Source organism: Ixodes scapularis, unplaced genomic scaffold, assembly GCF_016920785.2.
Source record: "Ixodes scapularis isolate PalLabHiFi unplaced genomic scaffold, ASM1692078v2 PGA_scaffold9__187_contigs__length_104089568, whole genome shotgun sequence".
Classification (NCBI taxonomy): domain Eukaryota; kingdom Metazoa; phylum Arthropoda; class Arachnida; order Ixodida; family Ixodidae; genus Ixodes; species Ixodes scapularis.
Window position 1 is genome coordinate 12,474,438 of NW_024609884.1, and position 26,275 is coordinate 12,500,712.

The 26,275-nt window shown below is 43.3% G+C and overlaps 1 protein-coding gene across 1 annotated transcript in view; it reads left to right on the top strand.

Moving 5' to 3' along the window:
* LOC8036433 (puratrophin-1) overlaps positions 1 to 25,835 on the top strand; it is a 164,026-nt gene extending 138,191 nt beyond the window's left edge. The window contains exons 10-25 of the mRNA XM_042287382.1: positions 937 to 1,125; positions 5,444 to 5,647; positions 7,210 to 7,634; positions 11,083 to 11,391; positions 11,532 to 11,738; positions 12,205 to 12,280; positions 12,426 to 12,599; positions 13,870 to 13,959; positions 14,094 to 14,237; positions 15,550 to 15,627; positions 17,669 to 17,848; positions 18,286 to 18,463; positions 18,547 to 18,663; positions 21,632 to 21,856; positions 23,742 to 23,902; positions 24,387 to 25,835. Of these exons, the coding sequence (XP_042143316.1) occupies positions 937 to 1,125; positions 5,444 to 5,647; positions 7,210 to 7,634; positions 11,083 to 11,391; positions 11,532 to 11,738; positions 12,205 to 12,280; positions 12,426 to 12,599; positions 13,870 to 13,959; positions 14,094 to 14,237; positions 15,550 to 15,627; positions 17,669 to 17,848; positions 18,286 to 18,463; positions 18,547 to 18,663; positions 21,632 to 21,856; positions 23,742 to 23,902; positions 24,387 to 24,410 (2,781 nt within the window). The 3' untranslated portion in view covers positions 24,411 to 25,835. The remainder of the gene's footprint in view (positions 1 to 936; positions 1,126 to 5,443; positions 5,648 to 7,209; positions 7,635 to 11,082; positions 11,392 to 11,531; positions 11,739 to 12,204; positions 12,281 to 12,425; positions 12,600 to 13,869; positions 13,960 to 14,093; positions 14,238 to 15,549; positions 15,628 to 17,668; positions 17,849 to 18,285; positions 18,464 to 18,546; positions 18,664 to 21,631; positions 21,857 to 23,741; positions 23,903 to 24,386) is intronic.
* The last annotated feature ends 440 nt before the right edge of the window (positions 25,836 to 26,275 follow it).

Below are 26,275 nucleotides of genomic sequence, written 5' to 3' on the forward strand. Positions count from 1 at the left end.
TTCCTGCTTCCTCCTTCACATGTTTTTTTCTTTTTCTTTTTTTTCTTGGTTATTGATGTATATTAGCGTGGTAAATACTAATAAAGCTAGATTAATGGGGATTCTTTGAATTTTGACGGATAAATGTTTCATTTTGCATAAACAATTTTCCGTTTATGGGCTTGACATTTATAAATATTGTTCAAGTATTGATGCTTGAAAAAACTTGAAAAATAAAGTGCAAATTGTGAGGCCTCGTGGAATTTTTGTCTAAAATAAGATCAATGTATTGCTGTTTCTGTGTTGTTGTCTTGCATATGTTTAAGAACTACATCATGTAAACCTTTTAAGGCACTTTAGACTTCCCACAAAAATCGTTTTTTCAACATATTGCGCTGCAATTTACTGCAGAGGTGCAAGCAGGTGGTGAAAATTTGCAGTTGAAAAAAAACAACAAAAAAAAACAGCTTGTCTTGTTAAAAGAAAAACAGACCATGCTCGCATAGAGAGAAGTGCTGCTGACAGATGGCATATGCTGCGTCAAGGGAGCGCTGGCCTACAGTTTCTTTTGCGAGATAGTCTGCTATCAACCCGAATCGGCCGGCACACCTCGGCAGTATAAAATTTCCCTTCCCACCCTTATAGAATTAATGATTATGCGCAAATATTCGGTAATTTTAAATCGCACCTCGACAGGTCATTGTAACTTTCGGTCCTAACGAATCCCATGCTCATTGCCATGTGCCTGTTAAGCCATCTTTATGCTGTAATGAATAAAAGTGCCATTCATCCTACTGTCCTGGGCACAACACTGTTTGCCCAAATGCTCACCCTCTGGTGTTTCCTACCTTCTCCATGCACAAAAAAAAAACAAAAAAAAACGTTGATACCACCATAGATTTGGCCTTGAGTGAAAGGAAGCAAGGATTAATTTGTCCGTTTTTATTCCTTCTGCAGAGACAAATCGAGAAGGGAAATGACCTCTTGGAAGAGGCAGCCATGATGTCACCAGCCACCGGAGCGGCTAAATGCACTCAGGAGCTTGCAGCATCGCTTAAGCACCACTTGGACTGCTTCACAGAGAAGCTAGAAGACACACGGGAAAAGTTGGAGGACACATCCCGGTGCTACTTGCTTCTGGACCATGTGAGTGCTAGTGGCAAATGCCGTTGTGCTGAAGTGTTCAGCTTGGTCATGACTTATGGAACCTATCCTAACCCTGAGCCTTGTTTCTAAAAAGAAGGCTGTGCATTACCTTTGCATCCTATCCTTATTACAAACGATAATAAGTAATATGATTCAGTATTAAAGAGGAATTCCCTCTATCACTTGAAAGGTCAAATGATTTAGCGGTGCAATCACTTTTTCATTTCCAAGTGATGTGGTAACAGATGTTGGCACCTGCTCCAAAAGCATCAGTGGCTGTTCCAAACCTATATTTTGCCTGGTACAAAACCTGCTACAAATGTGAAATGCCACTTCCATCACTGCATCTGCAATTAGATGTCGGCAGTTTTTGTGCCCCATTCCATGTAATGGTATAATCAAAATGTCCAGTTTATCCCAACATTTCCTCTGCCTCCTGCTCAAACCAGTCGGATAACAAATTATATTTGAATAATTTTTAGTCAACTATGCAAACACTGATCATGTTCATTCTTAGAAAGAACTGCTTGTTAAGAGGAAATGTCCAATTCCTTATAAGGAAGTAAAAACTTGTTTACATGTTTTTATTACTGTTTCCTCTAGGAACTCATTCCTGAATTAATAGAGGATGCCATATCAAAATGACCAGTACTATTATATTTTAGACCATATATATGGATGTTATAAAAGATTCTTATAATTTTCCATGCTTTTTTTATTTTCTTTATTATGGAGCACTATATTTGAATGGTTTTGACATTGCCTGTCAATGTCGGCTAAGTTTAGTCTGTGGGCAAGCTTGGATATGCGTGTGCAGCTTTTCATATTATAGGAAAATAGATGGAATTTAAATTTCAGACAATTTTGGTTGTTCGGAGGTTACTAGTGAAGAACAATTTTTATCCAGAACACAAGTTCCAGCGGAATAGCAACTTCAGTTCTCCTGTGTAAGCTGCATACCCTTCTACATACCCTCCAGACTCTTGGACGATGCATAGGGGAGAGTCGGGAGGTATGGGACGGTTGGAGGAATGGGACAGCTCGTTTATCTCTCCAGGAGTTAGTTCAAACACGTTCATCGGCTGCTCACGAGGTGGCGCTAGCATACCGATAGCCTGGCTGTAATGGTGGCCGTCTTCACCGGACGAAGCTTTCTCTGACTACAACTTTCGTTTTTCACGTGTCAAAAGTAAGTATCCGCTTACTCAATTACACCTCTCTCAGTTTTAAACCACCCTGCCTATGCTGATACCAATTTTTCTTCGAAAACACGCGTTAGGGTCGTGCTTCATGCAATAACAAGTTTAGCCCTAACAAGAGAATTTGCGCCATTGAATGTATTTTTCGTTGGGCGAACCACCTGGGGAGGAATGGGACATTTGAGTCGCGGGTGAAATGGGACAGTGTCCCATTCCTCCCCACCATACGGCTGGTGCTGTGTCTAGCGAATAAGCTTCAACGCTGCGCCGCTTTAGTTCCGAAAGCAGTTATTTTTTTATTTGTTATTTATAGTGTACAAATGCTTGGTGCCGTGATGTTAAATAACATACAGGCTGTTTCTGCGACACTTGACGTTAAGACGCGCTAAACCAACGGGGCATCATAAAATGCAATGTTTCTCCACTAGAAAGGTGTGATTACTGTACACATTTGCGAGAAACCCGGAATAAGCACGTGAATAATAGGCAGCAATATGAGTGCTGCTACGTGCATGCAAGGACGTTAAGCGTGCTTGGTGTGCGTGAATATTTAAATTTGCCAATTTTTGATCCATTTTCATTTTCAGGAAGATGCCGCGGGTTTACAAGAGGAAGCATCCCGACAGAGCTCAAACATCGAACAATTTGATCCTGGATGCTGTGAGATTGGTGTGCGATGAAAAGAAAAGTATAAGAGACGTAGCAGAAGCTTTTGAAATATCAAAATCATCGCTTGGCCGAGCAGTGAAGAAGTACAGAGAATGCGGTGACACAGGTGGCATCATGTTCAAGTCCAATTTGGTCTGCGGAATGGTCTTCACAACAGAAGATGAAGTACTCTTGAAAGAATATTTGCTGAAAGCAAGCAAAATGCATTATGGGCTTACGAGAATGCAAGTTCGTTCACTGGCGTACGAGTTTGCAACAGCCTTAAAGAGGAAGTGCCCGGCGTCATGGGAACAGAAGAAGGTAGCTGGAAGAGACTGGTTTATGGGCTTTATGGACCGCCATCCCAAGCTATCGCTTCGATCGCCAGAAGCGACCAGTCTGGGTCGGGCAACAAGCTTCAATAAGAACAACGTCGATGCTTTCCTTTCAAACCTGAAAAGTGTCTACGACCGATACAAGCTAACTCCGGACCGCATCTACAATTGTGATGAAACGGGCTTCACAACTGCACACAACCCACCAAAGGTAGTAGCAGCACGTGGAGAAAAGCAAATCGGTCAGGTTACATCCGCAGAACGCGGCGAACTGGTGACTGTTTTGTGCACTGTCAATGCCATCGGAAACGCCCTGCCACCAGTGTTCATTTTCCCACGCGTGAGGTTTAAAGATTTTTTTCTGAAAGGCGCCCCGGCAGGAAGCCTCGGTTTGGCAAGCAAGTCGGGCTGGATGTCGAGCGAACTGTTTTTGCTGGCGTTAGAGCACACTGTGAGGCATACGAAGTGCTCGAAGGAGGAGCCAATTCTCTTGATACTCGACAATCATGAAAGCCATGTGAGCATCAACACCATCAACAAGGCCAAAGAGAGCGGAGTCATCCTGCTGACCTTTCCCCCACACTGTAGCCACCGCCTGCAGCCACTTGATGTGTCCGTGTACGGACCATTTAAATCTCGGTACAACGCTGCTTGCAATGATTGGCTCATAAATAACCCCGGGAAGACCATCTCCATCCACAATGTTGCACAACTAGTTGGATCCGCCTACGTATTAACGGTGACACAAAAGAACATAATCTCGGGCTTTCAGAAAACTGGAATTTGGCCTTTCAATAGCGAGCCCTTCACTTCGGATGACTACATGATGTCATCAGTCACTGACAGACCCTTAACGTCCGTAAGCGGAGAAGTGTCACGACAGACGGCCACCATCACCGAGAAAACGGACAGCGCAAGCCGACTGGAAAGTGATTTGAACTTTGAGACAAACGGCCATGGAGCTTGCAACGTCTCTACAGATGTCTTCCCACCTACTGTCGCCAACGCAGCCTCGACGTCAACTGCATCTCCCAGCCGGATTGTTCCGAGCGACCTTAGGCCCTACCCTAAGGCTGCACCGCGTAAGACAGGGCAAAAAGGAAGGAAGAAAGGTAGGACAAAAGTCCTTACGGATACACCCGAGAAGCATGCGATTGAACAAGAAGCTGCAGAGAGGCTGGCACGACAGAGTCTGAAAAAAAGAGCGCTTATCACAGCTAAGACTGTCGCCACTACCCGCCCAAAAAAGAAACGGCGACTTCAGAAGGAGTTCAGTTCTTCAATTGAAGACGACACTGTTGTCGTTGCATTTGATGATTCAGACAGTGACATGTCGGGTTCCGATAATGAGAGGCGGGACATTTCTGAGGCCGATTGCCCAAACAAAACTTTTCAAGTGACAAAAGGCGATTTTGTCCTTGTCAGATTTGGTAAGAAAAAATCTGACGTTTATTACACGGGTAGAGTCGAAAGTAGTGACAATACTGACGTCAGTGTCCAGTTCCTTCGAAAGAAAGAAGAGAGCTCAAAGTTTTACTTTCCTCCGCAGGAAGATATAGGGACTGTGCCAATAACGGATATTGTGAAGAAGCTGCCAGCGCCAAAAACTATTGGGGGAACGAAGCGCCTGCAAGCTTGCTTCAAGTTTGATGTGGAACTATCGGCTTTTAATGTCCGCTGAAGACGTTGGGACCGATATTTTACTGGCGTCCCATTCCTCCCAAAGGATGTCCCACTCCACCCGAAGGGACGGGTGGAATGGGACAGATTTTAGCTGTTAGAAACTATTTTTTTGCAGTTGCTCTAGAAGTGGCAGTAACCTGTGTTTCGCAGAATTTGCGCAGCTTGTTTCGACTTGTACTATAATCCATCAACCATCTTTTTTGCGTTCATAATAAACAAAACTAAAATGCATTTGTGAAAAGCGTCCCATTCCTCCCGACTCTCCCCTAATTGTTATGGAGACTGGGCGCTTCACTGCTCACATCCCACAGCTTCATGAAATGGATTTATCTTCTGAAATTCATTTCGCCTGATTGAAGAAGCAGCCACTCTGTGTTGTACCGTTGTATCCACTTAACCCTTCTTGGCTCTGTCCTTATTGCATGTCAATCCCTTTGCTTCCGTCAACCCCAGAGCTACGAGTGGGCTTTGGACGCCATGAAGTTTGTGTCAAGCATGAAGATGAATGATGCCTCCACTCCCGAGAGCTTGGGTCAATTGATGCGGCTGCTTCAGGAGTACCAGGAGGAGCACCCTGCACTCTCAGAGCAGAGTTTCCACGAAATGCTCGACCTAGCCTCCAAGCTGGACAACCCCAAGCTCTTGGAACAGTGCAAGGTTCGCGCTTCCTTTGCTTATTCCAAAGCGTCACTGAAAAGTTGCTGGTTGTTTATGCTCATTCATTGAACCCTTACTTAATGGCCATGGCAAGTGGGAGCTGGTATGTGTATCTGTCAGAAATTTCCAACAAGTTGCAGAGCAGCTATTTTGTTTTCATCAGATTGAATATGAATTGTACAGTGAGTTGTTCCTGTGCACATGAAGCTTGAGGTTGCCAGTGCATCCAAGAAGAAAAAGAATGAAAAGGCTGCTAAACCCATGCTGCAAATTTGACATGCTGTAGATTAGATATCTGCAATTGCACGTAGCTTTCTCTCAATGAGAAAAATACTACCATAAAGCATAGTTGAAGAAAAAGAAAAGGTATGTGCACTGACGTACCACTTTCTAGGGCTTAAATGGGGGACACTATCTCGGAATGTCAACTTTTGAACCGCTCACACAATCGGCTTGAAAATTGCAGGTGGTGTTTTGTAGCCAAGGAGGGTGTGCTAAGTTTCAGCCCTGTGAACCAATTTTGTGAGGTACTATACCCCCAGAACAAAGTAGAGCATAGCTTTGCGTGGAATGTGTTCAATGAATCTGTCAATGAGAAATGGTGTTGATAACCACATATTTTTCTGGTGAAATGCATACTGGAATACCTTTTGCCGGTTACTATGAAAATAAATTTAAGAAAATGTGCATTTTTCAGGTAAAAAAAAAAAGTATGAAATTTGTTTTCTTTTGTTTTTTGCAAATTACAATTTTTCATAATAAAGGAACATTGAAATGCAAACTCTAAGTTCATAATAAACGGCTCCATAAAATTTCGGCATGTAAGTCTCAACTTTTAAGTCTCTCCAAAGTGTCATACTGAAACAATAGTTCTATTTAAGGGCGACATACATCCTCAGTTTTCTGCAGGGAACATAATCCTCTTAGCGCTCTTCTCTCCTAAGCTGCGAGGGGAACCAAGTTGGGGAAAGGTAAAAAGTGGAGAGCATGTAGAAAAGGAGAAGGCGGGCAGAAGTGGAAAGCGCAGTGTACATTGGACTGTAAGGTGAAATTTATGCCAAAAAGTGGAACGGAAAGAAGCACATTCCAAGGGCTTGAATATCGACCTTTTCTTTAGCATCAGTGAACTGAAACTAATTTATAAAAAAATAACTATGTAGTGTATACAAATGAAACTTTCTGAGAATACTCTCTAGATGTCGGTGAATGTAAATATGGCATTTTTCAAAAGCAACTTTTTTTGCCGAATTTCTTTTTTTTTCTGGGTAATGTCCCCGCTTAATTGTGTGACCAGCTGACTTGCAACCTTCGCTCTATACCATATTCTCCCAGTACAGTAGCAGGACTTCGCTACTTCCGATCATGCATGGTGCACTTTGAATCTGTGCAGCTCTTTTTATTACTTGTACACACAGGGTGCATACAGCACAACAGACATATTGAGCCAGGTGCATTCAGTTCGATCAGTTTCTTGGTGTGTGTTGCTCTGAGGAATCTATGGAGATGCCGGAGAGGCACCAGTTGCCTCATTTACCAAGAGCATTGCTCATACAAATTTGCAGACGGCGCAAGCACGGTGCCGAGAGACCGTGGAGTTGATGGAAGCTCGTCATGCAACGCTCGCACGTGCGCGCCACCAGCTGGAGTTGGAAGGCCGCAAGTCCCCGGTACCTTCTGGAACCTTCCGGTCCAGCCACGGGCCGATGGAGTCACGCACGCTGTTCCAGCAGAACAGCTGGTCTCCCTCCTCTTCCAGCACGCCGTACTGTTCCTTCGTGCGGCGGAGATCCATTGCAACCACCCAGCCGCACCTTTACTCAACTCCTCCACCAATGAATTCCTACACTGCTTTCCCGGGTACCGGTGCCGGTTCGGGAATGGGTGGCACCTCGGTCGTTCAGGACTCCTTGGCGCTGGAGCAGTACATTCAGGAGAAGGAGGAGCAGCTCCTGAGCCAGGGCCTCATCACGGATGACCTCACACGAAGGTGTGTTTGTTTGCTCATATGTGTGCGCAGAATAGAAGGTGCATTTAGCCTGCGGCACTGTTTGCAGGTCAAGAATCGGTATCTTTGAAGTAGAGCTTCTGCAGTTATGTACTGTATGTGAGGTGCTGCTTCCAATGTTTGTTCCTCACTAGTCTTTTTTTCCCCTCGTAAACCTTTTATTTTAGGATTAATTTTAGAGATATTATTTTTAGTTATATGCAGTGCTATGGGTTTAAGTGGGCTTTATATTGTCATCTGCTTACCAACATGTGAAACTCCCTACTTTAAGAATATTCGAAGCTCAATTAGAATTCTTTCCTTGATTTTGAATCTGTCACTGTTCTCAGTGTAGGGCTGGGCTTCTAGAAAATGTTTTGTAATAGTATGAGCCTCATCCACAACAGTGAAAGCATTATTTAAAGCCTTTTTAGGGGCGAAGCTCCTTAGGGTCTAGCCTTGTCCATCCATCCGTCCGGCGTCCGTGCTCATATCATTTGCACTACCTCCGGGATCGACCCACTTTTAAAAGAAAAACGTACGCCCGCACGGGGGTTCGAACTCGGGACCGCTTGCTTAAGAGGCAGACGTCTTAACCACTACGCTACACTCCAACGTTGCATGTAGCCGCTCAACGTCTATACAGGACAGGGCGCTGCTGTTAAATGCGTATTTAATCACATTAAACTTTGCATGCATTGGCTCAACGTTTATAGACGAGAGGGCGCTGCGGTCAAAGGCTGAAATGCGTATATAACCACGATCCATACCACACATTCTCTTTCTGACATGTACCGTTGACTTAAGTGGTGGAGATGCGTTCCCACGGCTTCTAGCGGATCCAAGCTGATCCGCTAGAAGAACCACTGGCTCTGCATTTCACCGACCATAAAGCAATAATAATGAAGTCGAAACGCAACCCGGAACTCAGCACTACCTACAAGCAATAAAAGAATATCAGCACCATCAGCACTACCTATGAAAAAGAAAATCAGTATCATCAGCACTACCAGAGCTTCGCCCCAATCAACATCATTCACCACGTGGAGATGCGGCCTCCTTTTTTTTTCTCTTAGGGCTGGGCATTGAGTAAAAGTTTTAACCTGATTAGTCACCATAATTTAATCGATTAATTAATCGGTCTTGTTCATTTTCATGCATAATACTTTAAAAAAGTCAAAAATAATATATTTTCTGCCATTGCTGAATATGGATGTGATAAACGGCGCAATATAGAATTTTGATGATGAATCAACGTCGTATAAGTCATTAAGAACAGCTGAAAGACACTCGCGCTCACAGACTATTAATATTCAGCTGCATGAGGCGAAGAAGTTTGTTGATGTTCTCCGGCAAGAGCGAGCTACTTTGATTATTCACAATAGTCTCTGCTGTGCTAAACGGACACCCTAACGGCATTGAAGTGGCTGGGACACGTGTAACCTTCTGCACTTGCCAGGAGTTACAAATCTTGCCCTTACAGTTTACTTTTGACTAAAATTTGACCTAAAGTTTGCCCTTCATGCATGTGTACTAGTCCACGTCTGCGTGGTGAGAGCGTGTAATTATTACTTTTGGTTCATCAAAATTTTACTGATTAACTGGTTAAAAAAATAATATTGATAATCAGTAGGTTAATTGATCAATTTCCCAGCCCCACTTTTTTTGTCTAATTAGAATATTTAATTTTCTTATTAGAGCAAATTTAATCAAATTTGCTCCACTGAGTTCATACAGGTTTTTTTTTTAAGCACACTTTAATAAGAGAATGGGATTGCCTAGAAAACATAATATTGAACATTACACTTAAATTTTTCATATGTAATAAACTGGCAAATTTGCTAAGGGAGACTCCAAGGTTTTGCCACGAGTAAGCTATCTGATGTTAGCTGAAATCTGCTAACTTCAAGGGTTACAGATGTTATGTCCAATGCTGTCTAAGGTGCAAGAAATAGTGTTCACAACTATAAATACTTTATTTTGGTATCTCTTCTTGAAATTGATTATGGACTGCACCCATTCCTTGGTGCGGTCACTGTGCCAATCTGCACCAAAGTGTTTACCCTGCTACATTTTGTCAAGATGTGATGCATTTGTGCCAACATTGCACGGAAGCGTAATTTCACTTTATTATACCGAAAATATAATTGCATTAGGCCCCGCCGCACAAGTAGATAATTACATGGTAGGCTTGTGCAAATTTTCAGAACTTGATTATTCATTGAAATAACATACTACTCGACTTCATCCCTGTATGAAACACTGACAGTACTCTAAAATCTCACCATATTTCTCATGTTCATGGTCTATTCGGTGAGGCTAGTTAGCTTCGTTGAGCGTGCTTCTCACCGTGCACCGATGCAGTGCAGCAGTGCAGTGAAGCGAACGCCGCGGAGTAAGCGTTGCCATTTTGCATATCTTGCTTCACCACAGCACACCCGCGTGCTAAGGGAAAGAACTCCTACAGAGTGGGATGTTGCCATGCAGGTGCTGGGTATAATAATAATAATAATAAAGAACTAGGTGAGTGTTGATGTAACAATTCTACCTTGCAGTAAAAATTTCTGAAATGTCATAAACTGCAATATTCTGATAATTTTTTTTCTTTCAAATTTGTGATTAAGGTATTGCAAGAAGATTTATATGATCTGCTCTATAGGTATATTTTTTGTTCATTCTCTTATTTACATATGTTCCTTTATATATGTTCCATCTGTGCGATAGCACGATGAATAGAGTAAATGAAAACTAAATTAGCCGAAGCAGTGGATGGAAACTTGAGAGTACTCAATGAGTTTGGTTGGATAGGTTTTAAGAAGGCACATTTATTGCTCATATACCAATTTTCGTCATCATGAAGTTCATGACAAAAGCATTGTTTTCTATCCAAATTAAGAACTGTAGTTTTCATACAACCTTTAGAACCTAAAGGAAACCTCAATTTGATCTTCGAAATTATATTTGTAATATTATTTCAGCGGAATATACTCTTTGGGTTCTATTTGACTCTGCACCTAAAGTAACCATTTACAGCAGTTCATGCTGTTTTTCGTCAACCAACATATTGTTGCCGTGCCTGGTGCTTCTACATGCAAGCAAAAAGATAGTTCTGTGTGTGAGGGAATTGAATCTGCCGTGCAATTGTTGCTAATGAAAGGTTGCACAGAAGTTGGAAGGCAAAGAAGACATCCATCTTTCAGTTGGGGAAACCAGCACATGAATCTTAACATATAATATTTGCAGTGGTAAGAGCGAAAATTATGTGAGCTTAATGCCAAAAGTTCTTTTTGCCGCTCCAAAACATACTTTCGGCTGCTCCAAAAGGTGGCCCATAATTACTCGGACCAATCACATCACTGATTTCTTTAACATTTATTGAATTTGCTTATTGGCAAAGTACTAAAATCCTCCCAGATGGAGTTTAACACTGAGTAACGACGCTACATTTCAGGGGCCCCGTTACCTCCATCTCGCGGAGCTTTCTGGAGGCTCGGAGCAAAGAGGGCGGAGCTGCTGGTACAGCGGGAACACGGGCCGCTGGTCTGAGCGCACTCCGGGAGAAAGTGCGCAACTCCCTGCACAAGGAAGGCCACCAGTGCCGGCCACAGCGTAAACTCATGAGGCGCAGCTACACGTGGCAACTGTGTGAGGAGGCACTCAGTAAAGTCAGCGAGCGAGTGCGTGCCCAGAATGAGCGCTTGGCCTTGGACCGCCCCACTGCAGGTCTTGGCGACCTAGAAGGCAGTGATGGCTTGGCAAGGTGAGTCTTTGAAACCGGCGTACCGACTTAATTTTCACTGCAGCGAGGGCCTTTAGTGCTAGAGACAGGAGTTGCCTATAATTTGGTTTTAAAGAGTACATTTTTTTTTTTTTGTCCCCCTCCTTTGCACCTTTTCAAAGTTCCATTAGCTCTCCCGAGTCAGAGGAACTGACTTCCCCGGAGTCGGAACAAGCCAAGGGGGAAGCTCAGACACCGGACTCTAATCGTTCGAGTCGGGTGCCTGTTCCTGTCAACAGCCACCTCTTGACCCGAGCGTCGGCACTCCAGCTTGCGGATTCGGCAGTCAGCGACGCAAATTTCAGCGAGGAACAGCTGAGGAATCGGAAGTTAGTCTCGCAGAGTTTTCTGAGCCATCTTCAGGCCCCCTCCCCTTCCCTTCCCGCTTTGTTTAACTACACTGCATCTTCCACGTTGCATTTATGCAATGCATGGCCTTTACAGAGGCTCTCTAAGCCCAGCTTGTGAGGCATGCTTTCTTCTGGTATGGAGTTCACAAACTTCAGGCATGCTAATTTGGCTTCTGTGTGTTCCTTAATGAGCAAGATGGCATGTTCTGGACTCAAAAATAAATCGTATTTCTCATTGGCTTCATGCTTCCAGGTTTAACACTCGTTGCTTTCATTCGATCTTCAATTATTTCTACACCTCTAGTGCTCTCGTTTGGTTCCTAGTATGCAAATCTGTTTTTGGCTGATACTTTTTCATTTTTCAAGAGATCACCGGTCATTGAGGCTTTGTACTATAAGTTGAGTTGTCGAAGACTTCCCATCAACAATGGCATTCTTGTTTCAGGACGCTGCTGCTCATCATGCGTGAAATGGTACAAACTGAAAGAGATTATGTCAAGTCATTAGAATATATCATTGAGGTAAGCCTTCCTTCATTTTTTCTGCCCTTTAGGCATGCAACAATCTGTGTGGATGTTTAGAAGTACTAAATGGCTGGCTAGGATTTGTCTAATCCTCAAGTGTTAACCATTGTCTTTGTGGTTACCCATTTGCTTTCTCAAATAGAGCTACATTCCGGAGTTGCTGCGAGAGGACATACCACAGGCCTTGCGCGGGCAGCGCAATGTGGTCTTTGGGAACATTGAGAAGATTTTTGAGTTTCACAGCCTCTACTTCCTACAGCAGCTGGAGCAATGCGAATCCTGCCCATTCCTTGTTGGACAGTGCTTCCTGCAATATGTAAGGGGCTCTTTTTGCCTTTTCTTGATCCAAGCATTCTATTTGTTAAATTTTTTTTTTTTTTTATGGTATTAACGTAAGTTATTGCCAAGTTGAACTAGAACTTCAAGCAGATGAAAAACTTAAAATATAAACCCCATTTTGTTTCACGCCATTTTTCTTTTTTTTTCTTGGGATGGTGTGTTGTATTTACTCTAATGTAATGCGAGGGGTGACTTTTCATAGTGCCAAAAAAGAAAAAAAGAACACGAATGTAAGGCGAGTAAAGTGAGGGGAAAAAAGTACCTTTAATTGTTGCACATAGTGGCCAACACCTGCAGTTTCTAAAAATAAAATGAGTTTACTCGTCACTTTCGCCATCGGTGACGGCCACAACGAGGTCTGTGGAAACCTTTTCGGCCGGGCTTACACTTGAAGAGCGCTTCACACTGGAGCCTCCACCCACGGATAGTCGATTCTGTCTCATCTAGCCGTCGAGCCGCGGCAGAGTTTCCGATTTCCTCAGCCATCAGAATTGCACTTCTTCTAAAGCGGGCGTCGTACTGAGCTCGTGGCGTTCATTTGCTCGAGTCCAGTCGCAGAAGCACGACGCAGCAGCCCGCGAAACTCGGGGACTCGGTCGTGCTCGGGCACATGGGTAAGCTAACCCTAACATGGGCACAACGAGTCGCAAACAAGAATAAGATTGGATTGGCTTGCCAGCGTGTATGTGTTGCCAGCGCAAGATTGAAAGTTCGCGAGATTTGTCGTAGCCATTTTAAAGAGCCTGTGCCGCGACACCGCCAAGGCAAATTTTGAGGTGTTTCAATTATAACGCAAACCCCCAAATTAGGTGAGGGAAATTTTGAAAAAAACTCTCGTTACATTTGAGTAAATACAGTAATTTTGGTTTTGGCACTCTTGGAAGTACTACAGATTTGACTGGAAAAGGACTGCTGTCTTCTATTACAACTAGAGCTCGGTTAAAAAGGACAATCCAAGGTGTAATAGAAATAAGAATACTCATTAGTGGTATAGTGTTATAGGAATCCTCATAAGTGGTGTAGTGTATAGGAATCCTCATAAGTGGTATCTGTTCTGTTCACATTCTTGCAGTATGGTAGTCTCCTTTGCTTACCTTATCTCCTTTGCACATGTAGTATGATGAATGGACTAATTTTTAATACTTCTAAGGTCTTGTTAACCATGAATGGTTTTAGTTACATATACAGAAAGAAAAATGATCACTGACAGAATTGGAGTGCCTATTCTTTCCCAAAATGTTTTGCAGGAGCCCCAGTTTTACCTCTATGCCCTCTACAACAAGAACAAGCCAAAGTCTGATGCACTCATGTCCGAGTACGGCAATGCGTTTTTCAAGGTAAGTTTTGTTTTTTTGGCAACTAATTATGTTTACGCCTGGCAGGCTGTTCGCCTAGGTTTAAAAATGTATTTCGTCCAGGGATGTACCCCATCTGGTCGAGATAGGGACGCTTTGCACTCTTACAATTTCAGGAAAAGCAACTGGAGCTCGGTGACAAGATGGACCTCGCAAGTTACCTGCTCAAGCCTGTTCAGCGAATGGGCAAATATGCCCTCCTGCTGAAACAGATCCTTAAAGAGTGTCCAGAGAGGGAGCCAGAACATGCAGACCTTAAGGTAAGCAGAGCTTTGTCTCCTTTGCCACATGTGGCTCTCGAGATCTCTGGTTACAATCACTGACCGAAATACAGGGCGTGGCGAGACCTGAGCGTCTTATTATCTCTCTTCGGCCAATGGGATTGCGGCGTTGGCCAATAAGAACGCTAGAGAACGAATCGCGAAGCTAGAGGTGCAAACACAATAAGTCACACCCTGCAGTTCTTCCGTTGTCAGCGACTATAGTTACTGCTACAGGCACCATGTTTGGAAGAAAACTTTGCATTACAGCTTGGCACTAGGAACAAGCTTCAAAGCTGCGGAGAACTTTTGTATTCATTCCAATATAGGGGGACCTATTTTTTTGTTTCAGCACAGTCCTTTCGAATTGGGGGTCGACCTATAATTGTGAGCAAAGGATGTGGTTGACCTATGGAGTGTGCAAAATGTCTGAGCCCACCAAGCTAACCCAGGTGCTTCCCTGCATTAATTGCTGCTCCTAGCACACCGGTGCGAAGCCCTGGAGCTCGACGTGCGCACCAAAGCAAAGCAGTCGAGCTTTCTCGCGCGCGTTAGTGCAAAGCTGTGGAGCTTGATGAGAGCATTGCAGTGCACGTGCTTCCGTGGTGTGGAGGCACGTGTTCGGGGTTGACAAAATATTAGAGTCGTGTGATTTTATTTTATCGGGAGTAGGAGTCTGCAGCTCGGCTTTATCACAGCAGCCACTCTCTAACCGTTTTACGAAGCATCTCCCTTTCCTTGTAATTTCTAGCTCATTGCTGGTTGTGTCATCTGGATATTTGGACTGTATGTGGCAAGCAAGGTTGATAAGCGAGTTTTAGCTAGGGTCACCAGAGACACTCTGAAATAAACTTTTGTATGAACTTCTCCTTCAAAGTGAGAGCCTGTTCTGCGGTGCCATAATCGCCCATCGGCAGAAATTCTGAAGTGAAACTAGCGGGGCCAGGAGAACCGATCATAACAGAAGTGCACACCTGCGAGAGACGTGGAGGCCTAGTCCAAGGTCATGCCTGCCTGGCCAAGAAGCAGAGGGGCAAAGGGGTAAAAAAGGTGGGGAACGGAGCAAAAGAAAAAGGGCAACCAGGAAGCCCTATGCGTTGCATCGGGTGGCAGTCCTTGGGCGTAACAACCAGGAATACAAATGCAACTAATGGGAACTTAATATGCATATCCCTGTTGTAGTTTAGTGGCACCAACGTTGGTGAGCGTAACAACTGGGGAAAAGAAACCAACCAGTAACTTATTAACTAAGTTCTACCCAAGTTTATACTGTCTAGAGCAGCACTCTGAAACTGTGCCATGCACTTTGCAGGCTGCTGAAGAGATGGTGCGCTTCCAGCTGCGTCACGGCAATGACCTCCTTGGCATGGACGCCCTGCGAGAGTGTGACGTAAGAGAACTTCTAACTTTGAGTGGGATTACTACTCTCTGTACCTGAGACAAGCAAAATGAGGAAAGTCTGTGATAGCCCCTTTTCTTCTTTTTCTTGTCCGAGGTTTTTAATGCTTCTTGCGCTCTGTGTTTATTTTAGTTAGTTCAAGGCTATACGAAAAGTTGACAGAACCAATGTTTTGGAAACTATTTCATTGTTTTAGTTGTATGCTGTTCATCAGTGGAAAGAAAGTGAAAATATTAAGAAAAATGTTTTGGGGAAGAAAAGTGTTCATAGTTGCTAACACTTTTTTTGTTTGTATTAGTGTTACAAACATCACTCAATGTTTACAATGATGTTGCAGTGTTACATGAGCAAAGATAATAAATAATGATCAATATTCTTTTTCTGGCCCATAAAATGTAGCACACTGCTTCTAATGTTTACCTTTTGTACTAAACTTTCGGGTTGTATTAAGAATAGTGTTGTTTGGTAAATACCGTATTTACTCGAGTAATAGCCGCACTGTTTATGAAGAAAACCGGAGGGTTCGCTTTACCGCGAGGCATGCGGCTTGCCAATCAGCGCAATCGGCAGCATGATTCCAGCGGTTTACAGGACAGAGATAACGCCTCCGCGCAAAGATATCTGTGCAGCTTTGAAGCTTGCATTTGTATGGGGAATTGTGTTCTCGATCTAATTATTCGCTATGTTATTTTTGCGCAACGCGATGATTGGCTGTATATGTGCTCTGCGAGAAAGCAGACGCAAGGGCCTCATTCATAAATCGTGCAGCTATTACTCGAGTAAATACGGTACTAGACATGGAAGCACGACTCTTCGTAAAATACAGCAAGCTTTATCATTTGGCCTGAGTACCACACATCCTTCAGTGGTTCAATGTTTTTAACTGTTTCCTGACCACGGGAAAAGTAGCAATTTTTAAAGCATCTGTGCAAACGCTTTTATTTTCCCTAACTAATTTATGTATGGAGAAATATGACACCTCAAAATGTATTAATTTAGTGGTTTAAAAAAAGAAAACAACTAAGGTTGATACAAGTAGGAAAAAAAAGGATTTTTAAAGTTTATTTCTTGAAAATACAATGTATGTGCGGAAGGCGTATAAACGCTGAAACTTCGACAGTTATGTAGAATCAAACAACAATTAAAAGAAAAATTCAGAACATAACAAATGTGCCCCACACCCACGGCTATTACTTCTGAAAGCTATAGTATACTCAACGTTGTCTATTTTTAGTTCGTCGGAGAGTTAGCCACACGTGTGCTTTTCAATGAAGGAATACTTATATTGGTGAAACACAGATAGTGCACTTTACATCCCTAGCAGATGCTCGAATCCCGGCCGAGGTGCCCGCAATCTGACGGAGGCTTATTGCGGAGAAGACGCCGTGTAACCGAGCTTTCGGTTGCACATCAAAAGATCCCCCCAGGTGGTCGAAATTAATCCTCAGTCCTCCGCTGGGGCGTGCCAGATGCCCGCCGTTGTTTTGGCACATAAAACCCCCAAATTTGACATCCCTAGCAGAATGCTTTTTTTGTGTTTAACCTTGGTTTTGTCATATAACATTTTGTCCACCTTGTTGGGAACATAAAACATGCACGCTGGCTCAGGACAGCATTGGAAATTATAGTGAGGCTTACCAACAACCATCTGTTAAACGACGCCTATAACATCCTTTAAATTGTTCCCAGACCTTTTGAGGTCTAAAACATATGCCAAAATATAGTTTAATTATTTAAATAATGCCATCTTTGTTACGAAGACTGATGCAAGCCGTTAGACAAGTGCAACCACCATTCCCAGGGCTATTTTTGACAGCCCACCTGGTTGTGATAAAGCTCAAACCTACATTGAAACCGAAACTATAGTTTTTGGCTATCATCCACGAGATTGTGGAACAGAATTCTCTGCACTAACTTTAATTTCGTTACGGTGCTTGAAAACCATCGAACACCGGTGATCAATGGCCTATGGGTGTGGTCAGGAAAGAGCTAATGTACTGCTTTTTACGGCACTTGTCATTTTGTTCCACAGGTGAATGTAAAGGAGCAAGGCCGTCTCCTTCGCCAGGACGAATTTCTAGTGCTGCAGGGGAGATCCCGCAAGTCGCTGCGCCATGTATTCCTGTTCGAGGACCTCATCCTGTTCAGCAAAGTCAGGGGGGACCCCGAACACAAAGGCCACGACATCTACCAGTACAAACACAGCATCAAGGTGGGGGTTTCTCTTGCACCCAGTTCTCGTGTCTGTGCAGTGTACATCAGTCTTCTTGTTGACACTGTCGACTAAGGAAAACCCTTGGAACTACACGATTGAAACAGTGGTTTACGGAAATGGAGGCAGACCCTTGGTCTTAGGTGTTCGGAGTCTTCTATTCTGTATGATAGGGGCACCGTTATTAATAAATACCAAGTATTTGATGGTAACCTTGACGAAGAATGCAGTTGTTTGGTGAGGAAAGCCAGCATGTTTGCCTAGAAGAGAAAGTGAATTGCATTCTTCAAATTTTCCTGCAAGAAGATCGACCAATCTTTTTTTGCTTGTAGTATGAAGAATAGTGATGACAGACCAGATGTTGTGCTATTTCTGTTGTTTGCTCTCTATTCCTATTTTGCCTGTCCCAATTTCTGTCTTGACATGCCTGGTTTCAGACAACGGACATCGGTCTCACGGAGCAAGTTGGAGAGAGCCCCACAAAGTTTGAGATCTGGTTTCGGAAGCGCAAGTTGAACGATGTGTACCTGCTGCAAGCCCCCAGTCCTGAAGTCAAGCGTGCCTGGGTCCACGACATCTCCAAGTTACTTTGGAAGCAGGCACTGAGAAACCGAGGTTTGTTTTCTTTGGTTTCAGATTCTCTTTATTGGTTCGCTGAGATATGGGATTTTAATCTACCTACTGCTGTCCCCTTTCAGAGATGCGCCTTGCAGAGATGTCGTCAATGGGCATTGGGAACAAGCCTTGCCTTGATATTCGTCCCAGCAGTGACCAGATCAACGACCGCTCCATCACCTACCAGCAGCTGAGTAGAAGTATGACATTTTCACAACTTTTTTTGTTTATGCTAGATGTATATCAATATTTTGGTGTTGTGCGAATGAAGTGTTTTTAACTGAAAATCAAATATGAATATTAAAATTTGACTGTAAATCAAATTTGAATATTTTAAACCATAAACACTTTACATAAAATGTGGCTTGAACATAGATACTTCAAGGAATCACAGCTGTTCTAGAAAGCATACCTATGAAAAGGAGCAGTTTTGTTATAGAAAAATACATTTCACTGCCTTGTATTAAAAGGGCCCTGCAAGGGCTTTTTTTACTGGTTTTTAATTTGCACCGAACCTGAGCACACTGAACATAGTAACTTAATTAAACTTTTCTCGAATTTCGCTTTATTTCAAAAGTTATAGGCAAATTAAAAGAACAGAAACAAGCCAAAGCAACCTCCTTCATGACGTCCTTGATTGCTTGAGTGGCCGTGAACTAGAGGAGGGGTAGTGAGCTCAGAGAGTAATTTGCACGAATATAACGCGACTACGAATATAACGCGGGGGCAGTTTTTGATGCGCCCAAAAAGAAAAAAAAATATTATTACTATTATAACGCGAACCGATGCCGCGTCAATTTCTCGCACTCGGGGGCATAGCAGAAGTGAAAAGTCAATGGAAATAGAAGAAATATAGTTTATGTTTTGACTGCACTCATCCTCACTGTTCAGGTCCTTCCGTTTACAATCCACTTGGCGACTACGCAGGTATGCAGCAGCACGGCACCTGCTTGTCTGGTAGTTCTTTTTTCTTCCGTGGGAGCTCCTCGGCAGCCCACAATCCAAACAAGGCGCGGAAGCAGAAGCACCAACACACAAACACCAGACCACTCTGGAGCAGAAACTAAACAATGCGCAGGCAGAAAAAAGACTGCTGAACCCGATACACGATCACACTTCTTGTTCTGATCCCTGTTCGTAAACAAATGCCTCGTGTTGCACGATTGCGTAAACGCGGTCGGTGGTCTTGGCTTGTGTTGACTTAACTTGGCCCGGCTTGGCTTGGCTCGAATTGGCCGGTGCCCGCATTCCCGCATGGCGCGCGCGCGTGCGGCGTGCGCGCGTTGTAAAAACACAATAGCGATAAAAATGCTTTTTTATGTTTTCTATTCGCCCCTTCACGTGGCCCCATGGCTAGAAAATGCCCCTCCACACCCCCACTTCTTTTTCCATTGGATCTTTTGCATTGAGCTGGAGGGATGACTTTCTCCTCTGGCTTTCTCCAGACTCGCGCGCCTCGTGGCTGAACTCGATTCCGAATATAACGCGAGGTGCGTTTTGGAGCACGTAATTTCGAAAAAAAACTCGCGTTATATTCGTGCAAATACGGTACTCACGGCTGCCGCACTCCGTGTCGACGGCTCGAGAGGGCGCCACTAGAGCATGTTCTGGATTGGCTGTATGGGAAGCGGGCGGCCAGGGTGGCTCGCATTGCATTTGCTGCGCGATTGAACACTAATTTGCCATGACATTTCATTGGCCACAAACGACAGCAAACACCGGGTAAAGATCAGTTCAGAACAGGAGCCACTTCGCGCTGCCATGCCGCCAAAGGGCCAAACAAGCTGCTCGCCGAAGGCCTTTGGAACGCTCGAAACTAGTTGGATCTTCGACTGCAGCGCCGCCGCATACATCCAGGGCCTTTTTACGCTCGCCGCTCGTTGCTGCCTGATCCCACTATACCTTTCTAGTATGTGCCGCCTTTTCCACCGATTGGTGGCGGGTATGTCGACGGGTCATTTCTTGTTTTTGTACTTTATAAACTGCATTTGTTTCTTTTCTGATCTAAAATACTGAACAAAAACTACTTTTATAAATAACTGAAACGGCTTGCGCCACTTATATTTTGTATTTCGACTAAAAAGAAGATTTTAGCGGCTCTGACAAGTAGTAAGCCCAGGACCAAAGATGTCACATATCGCACGCTTTCGGCACCGCGGGTCACCCCCTTAGGTGGAGGAGGTTTCCGCGTCGGAAACATTTCAAGGGTGGGGGGGAACCCGCCCCCCCCCCCCCTTCCCCACCCTTGAAATCTTTCATTTTGCTGGGACCTCCTCTCCCCCTCCCCCTCATACAGCATTTTGTCATGGGTGGGCCCCCCCTGAAACAACATCCTGGCTATGTGCGCCTGCTCTGACATGTCAGCTGTTTCTCCTAGCACATCAGTGCAAAGCAGTGAAGCTTGATGCTTGCGTGCCAGTGAGAATTGGTGAACCTTGACGCCAAAGCTCTGGTACGATGCTGTGAAGCTTGATGCGAGAAACGAGAATTCTGAAAACATTATAATTTTTGTATAATTGAAAAACTCCATTACTTTGTACAGTGAAAGCGTTTGCAAATCAAATAGCAATCACTATTTGCAAATCATTGGATGTTTAAAATATTTACACATGTCGACAAATTTTCTAAAGCTGTGGACAATTTCAGCCACAAAGGCAACTGTGGATGTCTGACAAGAGAAAAGCTCCAAGAATTTCGATTGGAATTGATGGACCAGGTGTTCTATTTAACTGTTGGTTGAATGAAACTTTTGGTCCAGGTTGGTGCAGTATATAAAACCCATAGACAACAACATTTTTGTCCAGTTCTCTCTTTTGAATGGGCAGAAGTGAATTGAATTTTTTATTGCAACTTCAATAGGTGAATTTTACCACAAGGCAGTGGAAATACAATTTTGTCACTAAGACTTCATGACTTATTTGAATGCCTAGTAAACCTGCCACAACAAATGAGATCCACAGACTGAATGGATGACGAGCAGAGTTGGGAAAACTTCCATGTTGTGGTTGATGTTTTTGCTAAGGGAATCCCAAAAACATCTTATGGCAGTGACAAGCTCCATGTTAAAGCCTTTATGAAATTTGCTTTTGGATCTTACTAGGACCTAAAAAGCAGCCCTGTCATGAGACTGTGCTGAAGTGTTGCTATGCCTTTCTTTTTGCCCTCCAGCTGCACCAAGATTGAGAAGCCCAATCCTGGCCATGGATCTAGGGCGGGAGGGCCTAGGAGGAGGCAGCAAGCGTCCCCACTCCATCATCTCTGTGAGCAGTTCATCGTCGTCATCGTCTTCCAGCCAGTGCTCCCTGTACTGTGCCCTCAACTTGGGCTTCGAGGCTGGTGACAGTCCAAGACCGCTGCAGCGTTCATTGACTCACCAGTCCCACTGTTCCACGGGTGAGCTTTCAGACGTCTGCACATTGAAAGAACTTTAAAAGAGGCCGTTAATTGATTTACCGCCTATGACAAAATACTACGCTTGACTAAATCGTGATGATAAAAAAAAGCATCTTACTTCATCTTCGTATGCTAGACCTAGGAAAAGTATTGTGTGAAAATAATGCTATGTTCCCGAATTAACACAAATGAAAATAGGCTCATCAGGCACTGCATGAGGCTATTATATGCTTCAGTGAAAAGTTTCTTAAATTTTTTTCGGTCATTTGGGTAGTTGGCATCACCTGACCAGATTCTGGTTTTTTCTTTGTCTCATTTTATCTGGGCACTTAAAAAAGAAAATCTACTCAAAGGAAGCTGTCCCTTTGTGTTCCCCAATATCCAGTATGAAGTTTAGTTGGTACATGTGCAACTACAATGCTCTTTCAACTCGTTTTCAGGGTGTTCCCATTGGAACACTCTTATTGGGACACTCTTTCAGTGTGTTTCAATCAGAAGGCTTTATGGCTGTTTTTGGACACTACCAGAAAAATAAAGTATTAATATTAAATAATTAATGTCTCTTTAAAGCATGGTGTGCTTCATCATAATTTTCTAATAATAATGCAGTGTTGTGCAATTTTACTAGTGAGGTGATTCAGCGTAGAAGCTGTGCCAGTCTGTGTTTTGTGCCTGTCATTCGTAGCTACCTATTATGAACTAAGTGTAACCCAACTGGTTATATGCCACTGCACGACAAAACTTGAACACAACATTGAAGCCTTTTCATGTTATACTGATAGAGGTCAGTAACTAACGCCAAAGTTTACTGCTTCAGGTGACTCACCTATAGTCCATTGCAACTCAAGAAGGTAGGGTAAGGGAAGCAGACGGAATGCTGGAGAGAGGAGGAAGTTTCCCCCTTTCCCCTCCAGCATTCCGTCTGCTTCTTTCCTGCCTTCCTTTCCCTCATCCTACCTTCTTGAGCTGTAACTTACTATAGGTATATTTGATTGCAAGAAAAATGGGAAAATCCAGCGCATGCATGTTCGTGCTAGCCTTGTCATAATCTGTATAATTTTAATTACTGATAACAGAGTGCCATAACTTTATCTTAATCATGCAGAAAACATAATAAATAAATTTTGTTCTGCTCCGTGTACCTCCTTATATCTCAGTCATCTCCTCTTTTGTTTTAGTTAAAAACATGGTTGCATTGTTGGGCCAAAGGAAGGTATAATGGAACCCCGTTAATACATTTTTCAGGGGATCGCAGTAAACAAAATGTACCATCCGGTAAAATGTAATGACCGATAACACTCTTGTGGGGTCTTTAGATGAGACGGGAAGCAAAACTTGCACAGCTTATTTCACCTAGACTTTCATGGCTGGGGAAGACTGCCATACTTATGTAGTTTGAAATTTTTTTTTGTTTGGAACTTTTAAAAGTTCTGTAATTGCAATTATAAAATGTTAGTCTAGAGCTGAACCAAAGTTTCTGAGTTCATAGAGGAAACTCAGATGCTTCCCTGAATCAGTTGCTGCTCCTAGCATGCTGTTTTGCAAAATGGTAGAGAAGTGCAATGCAATGAAGACAATAAGAGCATGGAGGCTTGCAGTTGACAGGGTAATGATGTGATGTGATCAGGAACAGAAGACTTTGCAAAATGTCTTCTCACGACTCTTTAGATCACAATGATGTCGACATCATTGTCTAGAAGTTCAGACAACGACAAGGCAGCGCGATCAGCGATTGAGTTATCGCTGATCGCGCTGCCTTGTCGTGAGTGAGTAGCACAGTAAAGAATCAGTCATAACGAAGACTGGTATCCCCCACTTTGACTCTCAGTATTATCTCTGATGGCAATGGTGACTGGAATTGCAATATTTTTCTTGCACCAATCAGAGAGTGGCTTCTGCACGGATGCCAGCACGACAGGCGACTGCACTGCTGATGCATCCTTGGTGACGACGCGTCAGCATCGCAAGGCAGAACGCAGCGATTCCCTGCTCTCCAATGACTCGCTCACGACTCACTCGGAGGAAGGCTCACGCTGTGGGGAAGAGGTAACGTCCTCACTCCACACACAAGGCTTTTCTCTGCACCTGCATGAGTAAGCATGTCTCCTGCACTTGTCTACAGCTTTTCCCCATGTTGTGACTTGCATGGTTGCAGTCTTAATTTTTGAACTAGAGTTTAGAACAAATTTTAAAGCATAGAGAAGTAGCACTGGTTTTCATAGCATAAAGATCATTAAATTAGGTTTGACTTTGTTTTCTCTCCTAAGGCAATAAGCCTAAGAGGTTGTGCAAAGCAGGAAAGAGAACACAACAATGTTGCTGCCAGTCTGTACATGTCACACAGAGGTTTCAGTGACACCTATCCGACATAATTGCACGAGAGGGAGAAAGGTGATCTGGTTCCCAACTACCAGTATCCTTTCAAAGCCCCATTGAAGTCTAGTAGAATTGACCTACGACTATGGCACGTTTGTTACCAAACGAGAAAAACAAGCCAAGTGATATTCTCTCAATTTTTCCTCTTTTCCAGCACCTGAGTACAGCCACGACATGAAGCATCGTCTTTCCAACATGGAATTCTAGAACAGTCTAGTTTAGCTTCCTCCGATAACTTATTGCAATCCTAAAACGGGGAGAGCGGACAATTGCGTGAGAATCAAAACGGCAAGCACCACCACAACCAAACCTCAGGGTCCTTCTTGTCTTTTCAGTTTTCTTTTGTGTTTTTTTTTTTCAAGGGCCGTTCTTTAGTTCAATTGAACATCTTGTCGCCTGATAGAAGGACGTGAGCTGATCTGTGTGTGTGTTCACTATGTGCCATAGGAGTTGTCCAGAAAGTTTCAGTACCGCAGGGGAAGACGCGTTTTCACTGTCCGCAAAATTATTTTGGGTCACTTGGAGAAACTGGTTTCTGAGAACAGTTTGTAAATTTTTGCCACGCTGGTGTGGAATCTGACTGGAAGACTACCCACCTGTGACTGTGCTCTCTGGGCAAAACTTTACCAGACCCTCATCTGGATTGTCACCATTCGAAGCCTCGCCGAAAGTTCACCGCACCACAAGACCAGCATCGTTGATTAGTGATGTGTGAGAGAAAAGAAATATGTTTTTCAATGCTTATTGCTCTGCTGTCTTGACATTTCACTATCACAAATATATTTCACAAATCAAACTGCCAGTCAAGCGCCACAGAACAAGATGGCTTCCCCCCCCTTTTTTTTTTCTTTTGCTAGTATTTTTTTTTCTTGCCGGAATCGTCTTCTATTTTTGATTTGGTAATTCGCCAAAAAAAGTCTGCCTTCTTTCTTGCTTGTCTTCTGTGTTATTTTCTCACCTGTTCCAGTTGAGGCCTATGTATGTGTGTGTGTGAGTGTGTGTGTGTGCGTGCGCGCGATGTGCATGTGATGTTAAGTTCAGTGAATATGTTAGCATGGTTACAACAATACCTCCTATATTATTATTATTATGATTATTATTAATATTATTATATTGTGGTTGCTATAGTTAAGATTGATACTATTTTGATTGTGTCCCAGTTATTTAAGTTCAGTAGCAGTGGGTTGTTAGGGTGCTAGCTTAGCCTGAGACGAACCCTGGAATGAACCATATTATTCATTGCTTCAGGTCTGCCGCAGACATAACCATGTCTGGGATTGTACAATAGGAAACTCCATACAGTAGATACTTGCCCGGAAATAGGGTGGGCACAGAGGTATGAAACTACTGGCCCTTGAAGTATTTGCACACTTGTACATAATTGGAATGTAAATTTTAACAAATTCCAAATTCCCTTGCTGTTTTTGTTTTGTTTGTTTTTCTGGTCACTTATTCACCTGTGCCATGTAAGTTTTTTTTTTTTACTTTTTTTAATAAGCCTTACTGGTATTGTACTGAAAATGACTTGTTTCTTTTGTAAATCATAACACAGTCATTCTGTGTACCTTCTGTGGTTTGTATAAAATAAATGTTTCGCCTAATATTTGTGATGTTTTCTTGAGCATTAAATTTGGGAATCTTGGGAAAGTGCACTATAACCTCCAGAATTCATTAGTACGAAAAAAAAAAAAGTCCTTTTTATGCTTTTATTGTAGTCCTTTTCTTATTTAAAGAAGCCCTGCAACGACTTGTTGCTGCTTTTTTTTTTTTTTTATTATTTGCACCGAACCTCGAAATTTGTTTTATTTTAAAAGTTATAAGCACATTAGAATTACAAAAAAAAAAAAATAATAATAATTTTCATGACATCCTTGGTCCTCTGTCCCCCCTTTTCCCGCGCCCGCGGACCGCGGCATTTCAACGGGGCAGTTCTCTCTCCTCGGCTGACGAGGACCAACAACGTCACGATTTCATCACATGCCGCGCGCGTTCGACACCACGGGGCACCCCCGTAGGAGGAGGAGGTTTCCGCGTCGTCCGGTG